General features: G+C 49.1%; 2 protein-coding genes across 3 annotated transcripts in view; one reads left to right on the top strand and one right to left on the bottom strand.

The window, feature by feature from the left end:
- OPA3 (outer mitochondrial membrane lipid metabolism regulator OPA3) overlaps positions 1-13,655 on the bottom strand; it is a 58,889-nt gene that overhangs the window by 7,713 nt on the left and 37,521 nt on the right. The window lies entirely within an intron of this gene.
- LOC145515401 (uncharacterized) lies at positions 4,088-11,616 on the top strand. 2 transcript variants are annotated; one of them, XM_081515696.1, is made up of 5 exons: positions 4,088-4,653; positions 4,726-4,779; positions 7,287-7,508; positions 8,553-8,697; positions 10,933-11,616. In XM_081515696.1, the coding sequence occupies exons 1-4, from the start codon at positions 4,572-4,574 to the stop codon at positions 8,669-8,671; spliced, it is 477 nt and encodes a 158-aa protein (XP_081371822.1). In that variant the 5' UTR covers positions 4,088-4,571; the 3' UTR covers positions 8,672-8,697; positions 10,933-11,616. The 2 variants fall into 2 exon arrangements, 1 of the variants encoding a protein (XP_081371822.1); XR_014060875.1 differs by lacking the exons at positions 4,088-4,653; positions 4,726-4,779 and having other exon boundaries at positions 7,303-7,508; positions 8,214-8,697; positions 10,933-11,097; positions 11,317-11,616.

Below are 13,655 nucleotides of genomic sequence, written 5' to 3'. Positions count from 1 at the left end.
AACTTATCTCCATTGAGTTGATGATGTCATCTAACCATCTCATCCTCTGTCACCCCTTTCTCCTCCTGCCTTCAATCTTTCCCAGCATCAGAGTCTTTTCCAGTGAGTCAGTTCTTTGAATCAGGTGGCCAAAGTATTGGAGATTCAGCTTCAGCATCAGTCCTTCCAATGAATATTTAGGACTGATTTCCTTTAGGATTGACTGGTTAGATCTCCTTGCTGTCCAAGGGACTCTCAGGAGTCTTCTCTAGCACCACAGTTTGAAAGCATCAATTCTTTGGCATTCAGCCTTCTTTATGGTCCAACTCTCACATCCATACATGACTACTGGAAAAATCATAGCTTTGACTATACAGATCTTTGTTGGAAAAGTGAAGTCTCTGCTGTCTAGGTTCTTCAGAGCTTTTCTTCCAAGGAGCAAGCATCTTTTAATTTTGTGGCTGTAGTCGCTGTCCGAAGTGATTTTGGAGCCCAAGAAAATAAAGTCTGTCACTGTTTCCATAGTTTCCCATCTACTTGCCATGAAGTGATGGTACCAGATGCCATGATCTTAGTTTTCTGAATATTGAGTTTTAAGCCAGCCTTTTCACTCTCCTCTTTCATCTTCATCAAGAGGCTCTTCAGTTCCTCTTGGCTTTCTGCCATAAGGGTGGTGTCATCTGCATATTGAGGTTATTGATATTTCTCCCGGCAATCTTGATTCAAGCTTGTGCTTCATCCAGCCTGGCATTTTGCATTATGCACTCTGCATATAAGTTAAATAAGCAGGGTGATAATATACAGCCTTGATGTACTCCTTTCCCAACTTTCAACCAGTCTGTTGTTCCATGTCCTGTTCTAACTGTTGCCTCTTGACCTGCATACAGGTTTCTCAGGAGGCAGGTAGGGTGGTCTGATATTCCCATCTCTTTCAGAATTTTCCACAGTTTGTTGTGATCCACAGTCAAAGGCTTTAGCATCGTCAATGAAGCAGAAGTAGATGCTTTTTTGGAATTCCATTGCTTTCTCTATGATGCCAATATGGATGTTGGCAATTTGATCTCTGGTGCTGAAACTAAAACCTGACTCAGCCAAAAAAAAAAAAAAAGACTGTACAATGGTCTTATATGGGATTGGAGGGGAGGAGGGATGCTCTGGAGTCAGGGCAGGCCTGCCCCAGCCCTGTTCTATGACTGTCCTAGCCAGCACCCTCAGCTACTGCTTCTGCCCCTCCCACTCCCTGAGCTACCCTCACTGCAAGAAGAATCTGCCTCCCAATGCAGGGGACTTTGGTTCGATAAATGGATTCAAAGATCCCACATGCTTCGGGGCAACTAAGCCTGCTCACCACAACTACTGAGCCCACTTGCTGCAACTACTGAAGCCTGGCACCCAGAGCTGGTACTTTGCAACAAGAGAAGCCATTGCAGTGAGATGCTCACGCATTGCCAAGAAGAGTAGCCCCTGCTCTCAGCAACTAGAGAAAGGCCGCACACAGCAATGAAGACCCTGTACAGCCAAAAATAAATAAATAAATTAAAAAAAATCAAATTATACACACTATATGTAGAGATACTTTATATATACAGAAAAAATATTGTAAGTCATTATACTTCAATACAATTTTAAAAATTTAAGCCATCAAATTTTATACTTTATATACATGTATTGTATTTTGTGTCACTTATACCTCAATAAAGCTGCTTTGACAAAAATATCCAAGGGAAGGCACGATAAGAACTTCCTTAGAAACAGAGAAAAAGGACTGAAAGAGTTTGTGGCAGGAGAAGGGGTGGTGTGTGGCTGAGAATTGCCGCTTTTTATGAGGAGACTTAGCAAATGCTTATTTATTTTTTTAAAGATTTAATTGATTATTTTCTTTGGCTGCCCTGGGTTTTTCGTTGCTGTGCACGGCTTTCTCCAGCGGCGGCAAGCAGGGACTGCTCTCTAGTCACGCTGTGCAGGCTTCTCATTGAGGGGCTGCTCTTGTTGCAGAGCAGGGGCTCTAGAGGCGCCGGCTGCAGCAGTTGCACTGGCTTGGTTGCTCCTGGGCATGTGGGATGTCTCAAAGAGCTGGACACGACTGAACAACTATCACTATCATATCTTCTTCTTGTTGTTTAATCACTACGTCCTGTCGGACTGTTTGCAATCCCATGAACTGTAGCCCACCAGGCTCCTCTGTCCATGGGATTCTCCAGGCAAGAATACTGGAGTGGGTTGCCATTTCCTTCTCCAGGGGATCTTCCCCACCCAGGGATCGAACCCACATCTGCTGCATTGGCAGGTGGATTCTTTACTGCTGAGCCACCAGAGGAAAATCGTGTATATCTTGCCACAATTTAAAAAGAAAAGGTAACCTGGTAATGAGAAATTGATTTAGGTACTGCTCTATTTCACATTCAGATGAGAATATCTTTCCTTTTCTCCTTTGCTTTTCGCTTCTCTTCTCTTCCCAGCTATCTGTAAGGCCTCCTCAGACAGCCATTTTGCTTTTTTGCATTTCTTTTCCATGGGGATTTTCTTGATCCCTGTCTCCTGTACAATGTCACGAACCTCTGTCCATAGTTCATCAGGCACTCTGTCTATCAGGTCTAGTCCCTTAAATCTATTTTTCACTTCCACTGTATACTCATAAGGGATTTGATCTAGGTCATACCTGAATGGTCTAGTGGTTTTCCCTACTTTCTTCAATTTAAGTCTGAATTTGGCAATAAGCAGTTCATGATCTGAGCCACAGTCTGCTCCCGGTCTTGTTTTTGCTGACTATATAGAGCTTCTCCATCTTTGGCTGCAAAGAATATAATCAATCTGATTTCGGTGTTGACCATCTGGTGATGTCCACGTGTAGAGTCTTCTCTTGTGTTGTTGGAATAGGGTGTTTGCTATTACCAGTGCGTTCTCGTGGCAAAACTCTATTAGCCTTTGCCCTGCTTCATTCTGTACTCCAAGGCCAAACCTGCCTGTTACGCCAGGTGTTTCTTGACTTCCTACTTTTGCATTCCAGTCCCCTATAATGAAAAGGACTCCAGAATCACTGCTGTTGGTGACTGCAGCCATGAAATTAAAAGACGCTTACTACTTGGAAGGAAGGTTATGGCCAACCTAGATAGCATGTTTAAAAGCAGAGACATTACTTTGCCAACAAAAGTCCGTCTAGTCAAGACTATGGTTTTTCCAGTGGTCATGTATGGATGTGAGAGTTGGACAGTGAAGAAAGCTGAGCGCCGCAGAATTGATGCTTTTGAACTGTGATGTTGGAGAAGACTCTTGAGAGTTTCTTGGACTGCAAGGAGATCCAATCAATCCATCCTAAAAGAGATCAATCCTGGGTGTTCATTGGAAGGTCTGATGTTGAAGCTGAAGCTCCAATACTTTGGCCACCTCATGTGAAGGGTTGACTCATTGGAAAAGACCCTAATGCTGGGTAGGATTGGGGGCGGGAGGAGAAGGGGACGACAGAGGATGAGATGGTTGGATGGCATCACCGACTCGATGAACATGGGTTTGGGTAGACTCCGGGAGTTGGTGATGGACAGAGAGGCCTGGCGTGCTGCAATTCATGGGGTCGCAGAGAGTCGGACACGACTGAGCAACTGAACTGAACTGAACTATTTCACAGCCAACTGGTCAACACCAACTGGGTGTACTGCAATATGACCTGGATGATGATCACCCAGAGTTAGTGCGGACCCCACACGGTATGGGCTCAGTCCCAGGAGACTGCCCTACTCCAGACCTCAACCACAAGTGGGGTTCCCAAGCCATGTGCACTTCTGACTGACTGGTTACAAATTCAGGGTGCCCACAATTCTCTCAGGTTCAAAATAGAACCTAGAATAACTCATAGATGCCCTAAAGACATTATAAACATACTTGCAATTACAGTTTCATTATAAAAGATGCACAGAGTGTGAGGTTTAGGAGAGCCTCCTGGCTCTCTCCCTGAGAATCAGAACAGGAATCAGGTTGCCACCCAGGAAGCATTGTTTCATCAGGAGTGATGAAATCTTCCGCCAAGTGATTGAACTTGGCGCTCTCAATATGGCTAATTTAAAGTCACAACCCTCTGGGGGTTTGAGGTGGGGAAAGATAAATTAGGAGTTTGGGATTCACACAAACACACTACTATATGTAAAACAGGTAAATAAGAAGGGCCTACTTTACAGCACAGAGAACTTGACTCGGTATCTATAATGGAAAAGAAACTGAAAAAAAAACATTTGTATAATTGAATACGTATGTATAATTTAACACAACATGGTAAATTAACTATATACTCCGAAAAAATAAAAACAAAATCACAGTGCTGTATATCTTCTATCTATACCTTATACATAGGTCTTTCTGGTGACCGGCCTGGTTTGAGTAATCTCATTAGCATAATAAATACACACCCATCCTTTAGGAATTTATGAATGATTCTGAAATGCTGTGTTAGGGTTGCGAAAACACCTGCATATATTCTTTATTATTAATACTAAAGGAATTACTTGATACATTGGCATCTGGAGCTTACTGGTGACTGACTTTGCAGGGCAGACGGCCGGAGACAGAAGCTGTCTTCCTGGGGTGCTGCTGGCCTCCGTGACATGTGGCAGCTAGGAGCAGCCAGAGGTAGGCCGGCGCCCAGGGCCCCAGTCGGCAGAGAGTCCCGACTCCTCATCTTCTCAGGTACAGGCCTCTCCCCACCCTCCTCCTCCGGCTCAGCTCCCCGGCCGGCCCTCACGTCTCTCTCTCCTGCAGCTATCTTCCTCCTGCTGTTCCCATGCCTGCAAGGTTGGCCCGATGCCTCCAAAGGTGAGCAGGGGTGTCAGGGGTGGGGGTGGGGGCAGGGAAGCCCAGCTCCTCTGGGGCGGCCAGGCAGTGGGGAAGGGCCCAGCTTCCACCGCGGTGCTCCTGCTCAGCTGAAATGCCAGCCTGAGCGCGGAATTCTGACCCACTTTTCACCCTCGGGTTCTGGGGTTGCCTCTGGGAGAATCCCCTCTGCCAGCCCCCTGTGCTGGGGGGTAGGGGGGCTTCTCAGGAGGGAGGAGAAATAGGGCTTGGAGGGAGATGGGGAGGGGTCAGCTGAGTCAAGTAATTGTAACTGTGCTGTGCTCAGTCATGTCCGACTCTTTGCGACCCCCTGGACTGCAGCCTGCCAGGCTCCTCTGCCCATCGGATTCTCCAGGCAAGAATACTGGAGGGGGTTGCCATGCCTTCCTCCAGGGCATCTTCCCAACCCAGGGATGGAACCCTTCTCTCTTGCATCTCCTGCACTGGCAGGCAGGTTCTTTACCGATGTCCCACCTGGGAAGCCCAGATGAGTCATGGTCAGAAGTCCCGTTCTACAAGAAGCTCAGCTGGAGAAGCTTCTCTATCATCACTGCCTGACAGACACTTTCACTCTGGTGACACCCCCACGAAGCAGACAATCCCATTTTAGGGATGGGGAAAATGTGGCTCAGAGGGGTGAAGTTAATTGCCTGAGGTGAGGGGAAAAAACAGGGCTTAAACCTTGACCCGGCAAGTCTTCTTTCCTCTACTTAAAAAAAAAATCTTATTTTTTCATTTACGCTAAGTCTTAGGTGCTGCACGTGGGATCTAGTTCCCTGACCAGGGATCGAACCCAGGCTCCCTGCGTTGTGAGCATGGAGTCTTAGTCACTGGACTGCCAGGGAAGTCCTCCTCACTGTCGCATTCTCTTTCTGGAAACTGAGGGAGGCTGATCAGTACTTTTTTTTTAATGACCACTGGCTGTATGCACTTCTTTTGCTGTGAGGGGGCACCCAAGGTGAGTGGTTGTAACTGCCCACTGAGGGCCAGAGAGCTCAGCACAGAAGCCACGCCCCTGGGCCAGGAAGAAGCCAGATGAGGGGGTAGCCAGAGGAAAGGGGCCACATGTGCTCTGGGGACGGAAGTGAACTGGACATTGGACCTCAGTGCTGGGTAAGGGATAAATGGATGCAGGGAAATACAGATCAAAACCACAAGGAGATACCACTTCCCACCCATGAGGGAATGGCTATAACCAGAGACTCAGATATCATGGGCTGGCAAGGATGTGGGGAAATCAGCACTCACATACTGCTGGTGGAAATGGAAAATGGGGCAGTGTCCAGAATAGACAGCAAGTAGACTGGTGGTGGTTGCCTGAGGCTGGGGCTTGTGGGGAAGTGGGCGGAAGAGAGGAGCGACTGCTGATGAACATGGGGTTTCCTTTTAGGGTGATTGAACATCTTCTAAAATCAGTTGTGATAGTGACTGCACAACTCTGCAGATATACTAACCATGTATCCTTGAAATGGGTGAATTTATGATATGTGAATTCTACCTTTTAAACAAAATTTTTTTTTAATTTATTTATCTATTTGGCTCTGCTGGTTCTTAGTTGCTGTAGGTGGGATCTTCATTGCCAAACGTTGTACATAGGGGATCTTTTAGTTCGGGTATGTGGGATCTTTTTTAGTTATGGCCACTTAAACTCAGCTGCAGCCTGTGGGATTTAGTTCCCTGAACAGGGATCGAACCCCGGCTCCCTGCATTTGGAGCTTGGAGTCTCAGCCACTGAACCGCCAGAGAAGTCCCTGAATCCTATGTCTTTGTTGTTGTTGTCAGTCTCTCTTTTTTAGTATTTACTAATGTATTTGGTTGTGCCGGCTCCTAGTTGTGGCACATGAGATCTTTGATCCGCTGCAGCAGAACGGTTTAGTTGTAACCGTGCTGTGCTCAGCATGGTTTAGTTGCGGCACATGGGATCTAGTTCGCTGTTGTCATTTAGTTGCTCAGTTGTGTCCGACTCTTTGTGACCCCATGGACTGTAGCCCGCCAGGCTCCTCTGTCCATGGGATTTTAGGGGCCAGACTGTTGCAGGGGGTTGCCATTTCCTTCTCCAGGGGATCCTCCTGACCCAGGGATCGAACCTGTGTCTCTGTCTCCTGCATCGCAGGCAGGTTCTTTTACCGCTGGGCAATGAGGGAAGCCCCGTCAGTCCCCTGACCAGGGATCAAACCTGGGTTCCCTACACTGGGACCTCGGAGTCCTAGCCACTGGACCACCGGTGAAGCCCACGGGATTCTATCTTAATAAAGGTGTTCGAGAAAGAAACAAAACAAGGAGGGGGGGGGACTCCTTGGTGGTCCAGTGGTTAGGACTCCGTGCTTTCACTGCCCACGTCTCGAGAGCAAGCCAAAAAAGCACACAAAAGACAAAAACATCCCCCACCCCCAGAAATGAATGGATGTGAGGGCGATAAGCGACAGGAGCAGGGCACAGGCAGGGCGCCTCCGCCCAGGCCCTCCCACTGAGCCGAGTCTGGCCCGCAGGCGCAGGCGAGGTGCTGGTCCTGAGAGAGGAGCGCTGGCAGCTCTGTGGCAGCCTGGCACTGGACCCCAAGGACCGGAAGTGGAGCTGCTGCAGAGGCTTCTACCCTTTCCACTGCCCCACGCAGAGGTGCTGCCAAACCTGGGGGAAGTTCATGGTCATCCCCATGGACCCGGAAAAGTCAGAGGCTGAAGACTGCAGGATATACACCCAGAAAGCTCTAGGTAGGTCCTGACCCTGCTGGTAGCCTCTCTGTCTGCTCTGGCGGTCACAGAGACCCTTTTCTCTCTCCTTCCTTCCCGGGAGCTCTGCCCTCCTCCGAGGGGCTTGTCTGCTACCAGACAAGGGATCTGTGCCAAGAAGTCACTTGCGTTCCAAGTCCCTACTGTGTGACTTCAGACAAGTGTCCTGCCCTTTCTGGGCCCAGTCTACCTGTCATCAGGGTAAGGGCATGCACAAGAACTTCTCTTCCAAACAGAGTGGGGGGGCGGGGCCTTTCAAAGTTGTTCAAAGTGACATCAGGGGCAGTCCCTCTTGTGTTCTGCCCTCCTCTGAGCCCCTCCTCGTTCCAGGTCCCAGATCCCCATGTGTGTGTGTGTGTGTGTGTGTGTGTGCGCGCGCGTGTGTGATGGGAAGTCCCCTGGGTGTCTCCGTGTGTGTGTGTGTGTGTGTGTGTGTGCGCGCGTGTGATGGGAAGTCCCCTGGGTGTCTCACAAGAATGGCTGACTCCGAACGTAGGCAGGGGTGGGGGCTCCTGGTTTTTGGAAGTTGCCACCAGGTGGAAATCACCTGAGGGCCACTACACTGCAGTGGGGCCTTCTGCCTCCCTTGAGGGTCCTACAGACACTTCTAAAGTCACAGGCAGCCTGTCTCTGAAGTGGGCTGGTGGTGACCTGAGTGTTTGTTTTTCTCTTCTCTGTGTATTACAGAATTCAACAAAGACTGATAATTAGATCTGTGCGCTGTCTCAAGCAAACATGTCCTTGACAGAATAAGCCTGACATTGATGGGCACACATTCTGATCTGGCTTTGATGAAAAGCAAATCGTCATGTTAACTGGCTAGAAATGCAGGACATTCTTCTTCTCCTTCTGGCTGATTACATTTCATGAATAGGTGTTACAGAACAGGAACAGCAAGAGCAATCTCCCTTCTTGGAATTGGAACCTCTGTGGATCCAAGTGAACTTCTCCCAGGGACATGAGCCCCACCGGTCCTGTGAGAGGAGGTCCCCTGGGAATCGGGCACTAACCCGCAGTCACGTATAGTATTCTGTGTTGCAGGGCAGCCCGTCCACCTGCTTTCTGAGTCACACTTGGGGAGGGAGGCAAAAACCTTGGAACCAACTCGATGCTTGGAATGTGACTCACCACGCCCAGGACCTTAGGTCTCGCTCTGCAAGGACCACATCAGGTAACTAACAACACAGAGGCTGGGCTTAAAGACACAGCAAAAACGTGATGGATGAGGGTCTGCCCCTGAGTGTGGACAGCTTAAATGAGCCGTTGATATCAGTGGTCTTGGTCTCATGCTCACCTGAAAAGTTGGGGAATGCTGGGGCCACGATACTTCCCTCCGCCCCCAGACCCCCTCTCTCCAGGCTTGGCTGCCCTTCTCTGCTCCTGGGAAACTCAGTGCCTCTCCTCTGTTTCTGGTGGGCACTGACTTTGGGCAGTGCCCTCAAGAGAGGAGGGGACAGAGACCTCCCTGGTGGTCCAGTGGCTAAGACTTTGCCTTCCAGTGCAGGGGGGTGGGTTCAATCCCTGGCCGGGGAGCTAAGATGGACTCACGTGCCTTGGGCCGCAAAATCAAAACTTAAAATAGAAGCAATATTGTAACAAAACTTTAAAAACGGTCCACATCAAAAAAGCTTTAAAGAAAAAAAAAAAGGCGGGGACAGGAGAGAAGGCGGAGGTGGGGCCTGTCTCCCCAGTCTCCTCTGTGGCTGGGCTGCAAGCTCTTGCATCTGCCCATCTGGGTCCTGCTTCTGGTGCCCCCCATCTTTGAAGACATTTACAAATATTTATTTATTTATGTTGGAGAAGGAAATTTATTTATTTATTTTGGAGAAGGAAATGGCAACCCACTCCAGTATTCTTGCCTGGAGAATCCCATGGGCAGCCTGGAGGGCTACAGTCCATGGGGTTGCAAAGAGTCGGACATGACTGAAGCGACTTAGCATGCATTTATTTATTTATTAGGGCTGGGTCTTCATTGCTGCACACAGTCTTTCTCTAGCTGCCGTGCGCAAGCTTCTCACTGCGGTGGCTTCTCTTGTTTCAGGGCACGGGCTCTAGGCACATGGGCTCAGTAGTTGTGGTGCAAGTACATAGTTGCTCCAAAGCATGTGAGATCTTTGTGCCCGGACTAGGGATCAAACCCGTGTCCCCTGTGTTGGCAAGTGGGTTCTTAACCCCTGGAGCACCAGGGAAGTCCTCCTGGTGACCGTCTGACATCTCCGGGCAGTGTCCAGTCCCCGGGGACCTTAGCCCCCTGATGGATCCCTCACCACACCTGCCCACACTTTGGTGCTACACAGGCTTGAATAAACAAAACCAATGAACAAATATTCAGGAAAAACTTGCATAGTTCCCAGGAGCTCTCCAGGGCCCCTGAGGTCCTGCACAAATCTGCCAGCCCAAGCTCATCTTGCCCCCACCCTGCTCCAGCCACTCCCACCGCTCCCTGCGGCCACTGGATAGTTGCACACGCCGTGCCCTTTACTAGATCATCCCTCCCTCCCACACTGCTGCTAGTGCATAAGAGGGGCTCATAGATCCATCCACCCTCACCTGGCCAAGGGGATCTGACGCCTTCCAAGACTCCTTCTTGGTCACTTAACATACAGATACAGAGCATTTTATAGAATGATTCTCACTTTATATTAATACATATGTGTATATCTACCAATATATATGGGGCTTCCCAGGTGGCGCAAGTGGTAAAGAACCCGCCTGCCAATGCAGCAGACCTAAGAGACAGTGGATTCGATCCCTGGGTCGGGAAGATCCCCTGGAGGAGGGCATGGCAACCCACTCCAGTATCCTTGCCTGGAGAATCCCATGGACAGAGGAGCCTGGCGGGCTACAGTCCGTGGGGTCACAAAGAGTCAGACACGCCTGAGTGACTAAGCACACAGCTCAGCGTAAATGTCTTTAATGTATCTGGTTCTTCCAGCTCTGGGCATCTTCCTGAGGAAATGCTCACGCTGGCCAAAGAGGCATGGGCAGATCCCTGACTGTCACAAGAGGGAAGAGGGGGACAATACTCATGCCCAAAAAGGGAGATCTTTAGTAGACATGTCGCGGCCAGACCACTCCCAAAAGGGTTCTTGCCAACATGTTCCCCCCCACCAGAAACAAGACTTCTTTTAGGGAGGGAACTTTGGTCTCTCTGAAGTGGCTGAACTTTAGGAAGAGACTGTGCAATTTCCAAATATAAATATTGAGGTACAGGGATGTGACCTCTGAGTGAGATAGAGCCTGCTGCGCTCACACACACCCCCAAACCAGGTCCATATGAGCCCTGACTTGGTGGAGGCGCCTCTGGGGAGCCTGGCCTGAGCACTGCTGTTCCAGGGGTGAGGAGAGCCCTAAGACCAGAGTCCCAAGTCCAAGCCCGCCACCTCCAGTTGCCTCCTTCCTCCAGGGCATCCCAAATGGACCCCAGGAGCATCCCCTGATGGAGGCACGCTGGAGACAAAGAATGTCAGTTACACAATGTGAGGAGAGAGCCCAGGACCAGACCCCGCCGGCTACAATTCAGAATAACCGAAGCCTGCTGGAGGACCCCCCGATCTGAGACGACCATGGGGTAGGGAAGGGCAAGGCTATCCACATCTCCCCACACTGGTTCTCCTGCAGCCTCAGCCCCTCGGCACCGTGTCCCTTCTCGGTACACAGAGCAAAACCCTTGAAGCCATCACTGACCCCATCTCCCATCCCTGAGCAAATTCTGTCTGCTCTACCTTTGAAATATTAATCTGCCCAGAATCCCACTTCTCCCTACCCCTACTGTCTCTGCTTGGTCCAGCCACCATCACCTCTGCCTGGACAATCACAGTCGCCTCTTCACTGGGCTGGCAGCTTCCAGTTTTGCCCCGTGCTCACAGTGTGTACTGGGCTCCTGTTAAAACTAAGCCAGCTCACATCCTCCTCCACTCAGAGCCCTCCCCTGGCTCCTGCTCACCCCACAGTAAAAGCCAAAGTCTTCACCATGGCTCAAGGCAGGCTGCTTTATGGAGGTTAGTATAATCCATACCTATGTGTACGCTTTTCTTAAAAAAAATAAATAAAGAAAAAGTAACAGTCCATCACACAACAGTAAGGGCAATTATTGTTTAGTGAAATTTTGTTCTAACAAGGTATGTATGCTAACATTGTTGTCATTCCATCGCCCACTCATGTCCAACTCTTTGCGACCCCATGGACTGTAGCATGCCAGGCCTCCCTGTCCATCACCATCTCCCGTTAAGTTTGCTCAAGCTTCACGTCCATTGCTTCGGAGATGCCATCCAGCCATCTCATCCTCTGACGCCCTCTTCTCTTTCTGCCCTCAATCTTTCCCAGCATCAGGGACTTTTCCAATGAGTCAGCCATTCCCATCAGATGACCAAAATACTGGAGTTTCAGCTTAAGTGTCAGTCCTTTCAATCAATATTTGGGGTTGATTTCCCTTAAGATTGACTGGTTTCATCTCCTTGCTGTCCCAAGGACTCTCAGGAGTCTTCTCCAGCACCACAGTTCAAAGGCATTAATTCTTCAGCGCTCCACCTTATATAACACATGATATTAACATACATGTGTTTTATGATATGATAGACTTTGTTTATGATACATATTAGGTATGTGATACATATTTACCTGTAGTTTTTCTAAATGCAACACAATAAAACAGGAGATATCAGACTACACAGCACATATTAAGGGTAAACTAGTGAAATGTTCCGGAGAAGGCAATGGCACCCCACTCCAGTACTCTTGCCTAGAAAATCCCATGGATGGAGGAGCCTGGTAGGCTACAGTCCATGGGGTCGCTAAGAGTCGGACACGACTGAGCGACTTCACTTTCACTTTTCCCTTTCATGCACTGGAGAAGGAAATGGCAACCCACTCCAGTATTCTTGCCTGGAGAATCCTAGGGACGGCGGAGCCTGGTGAGCTGCCGTCCATGGGGTCACACAGAGTCGGACACGACTGAAGCAACTTAGCAAGCAAGCAAGCAAGCAAGTGAAATGTTCACTGCAATGATAAATTTTACACACACACAACACACACAACATATATAATGTTATGTGACATATTACATAAAATGTTTTTATATTCCATTATATACTATGTCACATAATGCAGGAATTACACAATGTATATCCAACATAAAGGGTGAGTTGTGAATTATTATACATATATATGGTGGATTATATAAAATATAGATCTTACTTCACCTTGCTGCTGTAGACTGAGATGGAAACTCTGCAATCTGGGAATGGCAGGGTTATTGTGCTGTCTCCAGGGAGTAGCTCCTGTGGGTGGGGACCGGGGGAGTGATGGAAGCAGAACCAGGCAGGGGGGCGTAAGAGCTGACCTGATGGGGTTGTCGGAGCTGGTTGGACCCTCCAGAATTGTGCCAACTGAGGTAAGGGGCCAGCCTTTGTCCTCTTGAGCCCTTTGCCCATCCTTCTTCCCTTGCTTACTCTGTTCCAGGGGTCAGTAAACTCTTTTTATGTAAAGGGCCAAACAGTAAATATTTGCATCTTTGAAGGCAAAATGGTATTTTTCACAAATGACTCAACTCTGCCATTGCCGTGCAAAAGCAGCCATAAAAAGACATAAACAAATGAGTGTGGCTGGATTCCAATAAATCTTCATTCCCAAAGACAGGCAGAGCCAGGCCTTAGTCTGCTGACCCCAGGTCCGTCCTCATAGCAGAGCCTCTTGCAGGTCCAGGAAGAGGCAGACCCCCACACCGTTGCAGGGGCTATTAACCCTTTCTCACTCTGGCAGCTGCCAACAGGACTCCTCGCATTTCCTCCCTGACCAGCTGATCTACATCCTTATCTCCTTTACTCTTGAAACTCTTTCTTCTCAGCCCTCATCACCGAGACATGGATTAGTTTTTCTTCTTTCTTCCTTCCTGTTTTTGGCTGCGCTGGGTCTTCCTTGCGGTGCCCAGCTCTCTAGCTGTGGCACGTGGGCTCAGTAGTCGCGGCTCCGGAGCTTAATTGCCCCAAGACATGTAGGATCTCAGTCCCCGCCCCTCCCCCTTCATTGGAAGGTGGATTCCTTACCACTGAGCCACCAGGGAAGACCCTAGTTTTCTTTTACTGTCCATGTCTCTGCAGTAGCAGCAAACTTGTCTAGTTCCTGGCTAAC

The sequence above is a fragment of the Giraffa tippelskirchi genome, chromosome 7, assembly GCF_054371585.1.
Source record: "Giraffa tippelskirchi isolate mGirTip1 chromosome 7, T2T-mGirTip1v1.2.pri, whole genome shotgun sequence".
NCBI lineage: Eukaryota > Metazoa > Chordata > Mammalia > Artiodactyla > Giraffidae > Giraffa > Giraffa tippelskirchi.
This window is presented reverse-complemented; position numbering and strand designations above follow the sequence as displayed.

Coding starts and splice junctions, on each gene's coding strand:
- LOC145515401 (XM_081515696.1), top strand. CDS start 4,572: ATGTGGCAGCTAGGAGCAGCCAGAGGTAGGCCGGCGCCCAGGGCCCCA. Junction 4,654..4,725: donor CCGACTCCTCATCTTCTCAG/GTACAGGCCTCT, acceptor TCTCTCCTGCAG/CTATCTTCCTCCTGCTGTTC. Junction 7,509..8,552: donor ATACACCCAGAAAGCTCTAG/GTAGGTCCTGAC, acceptor AGTCACGTATAG/TATTCTGTGTTGCAGGGCAG.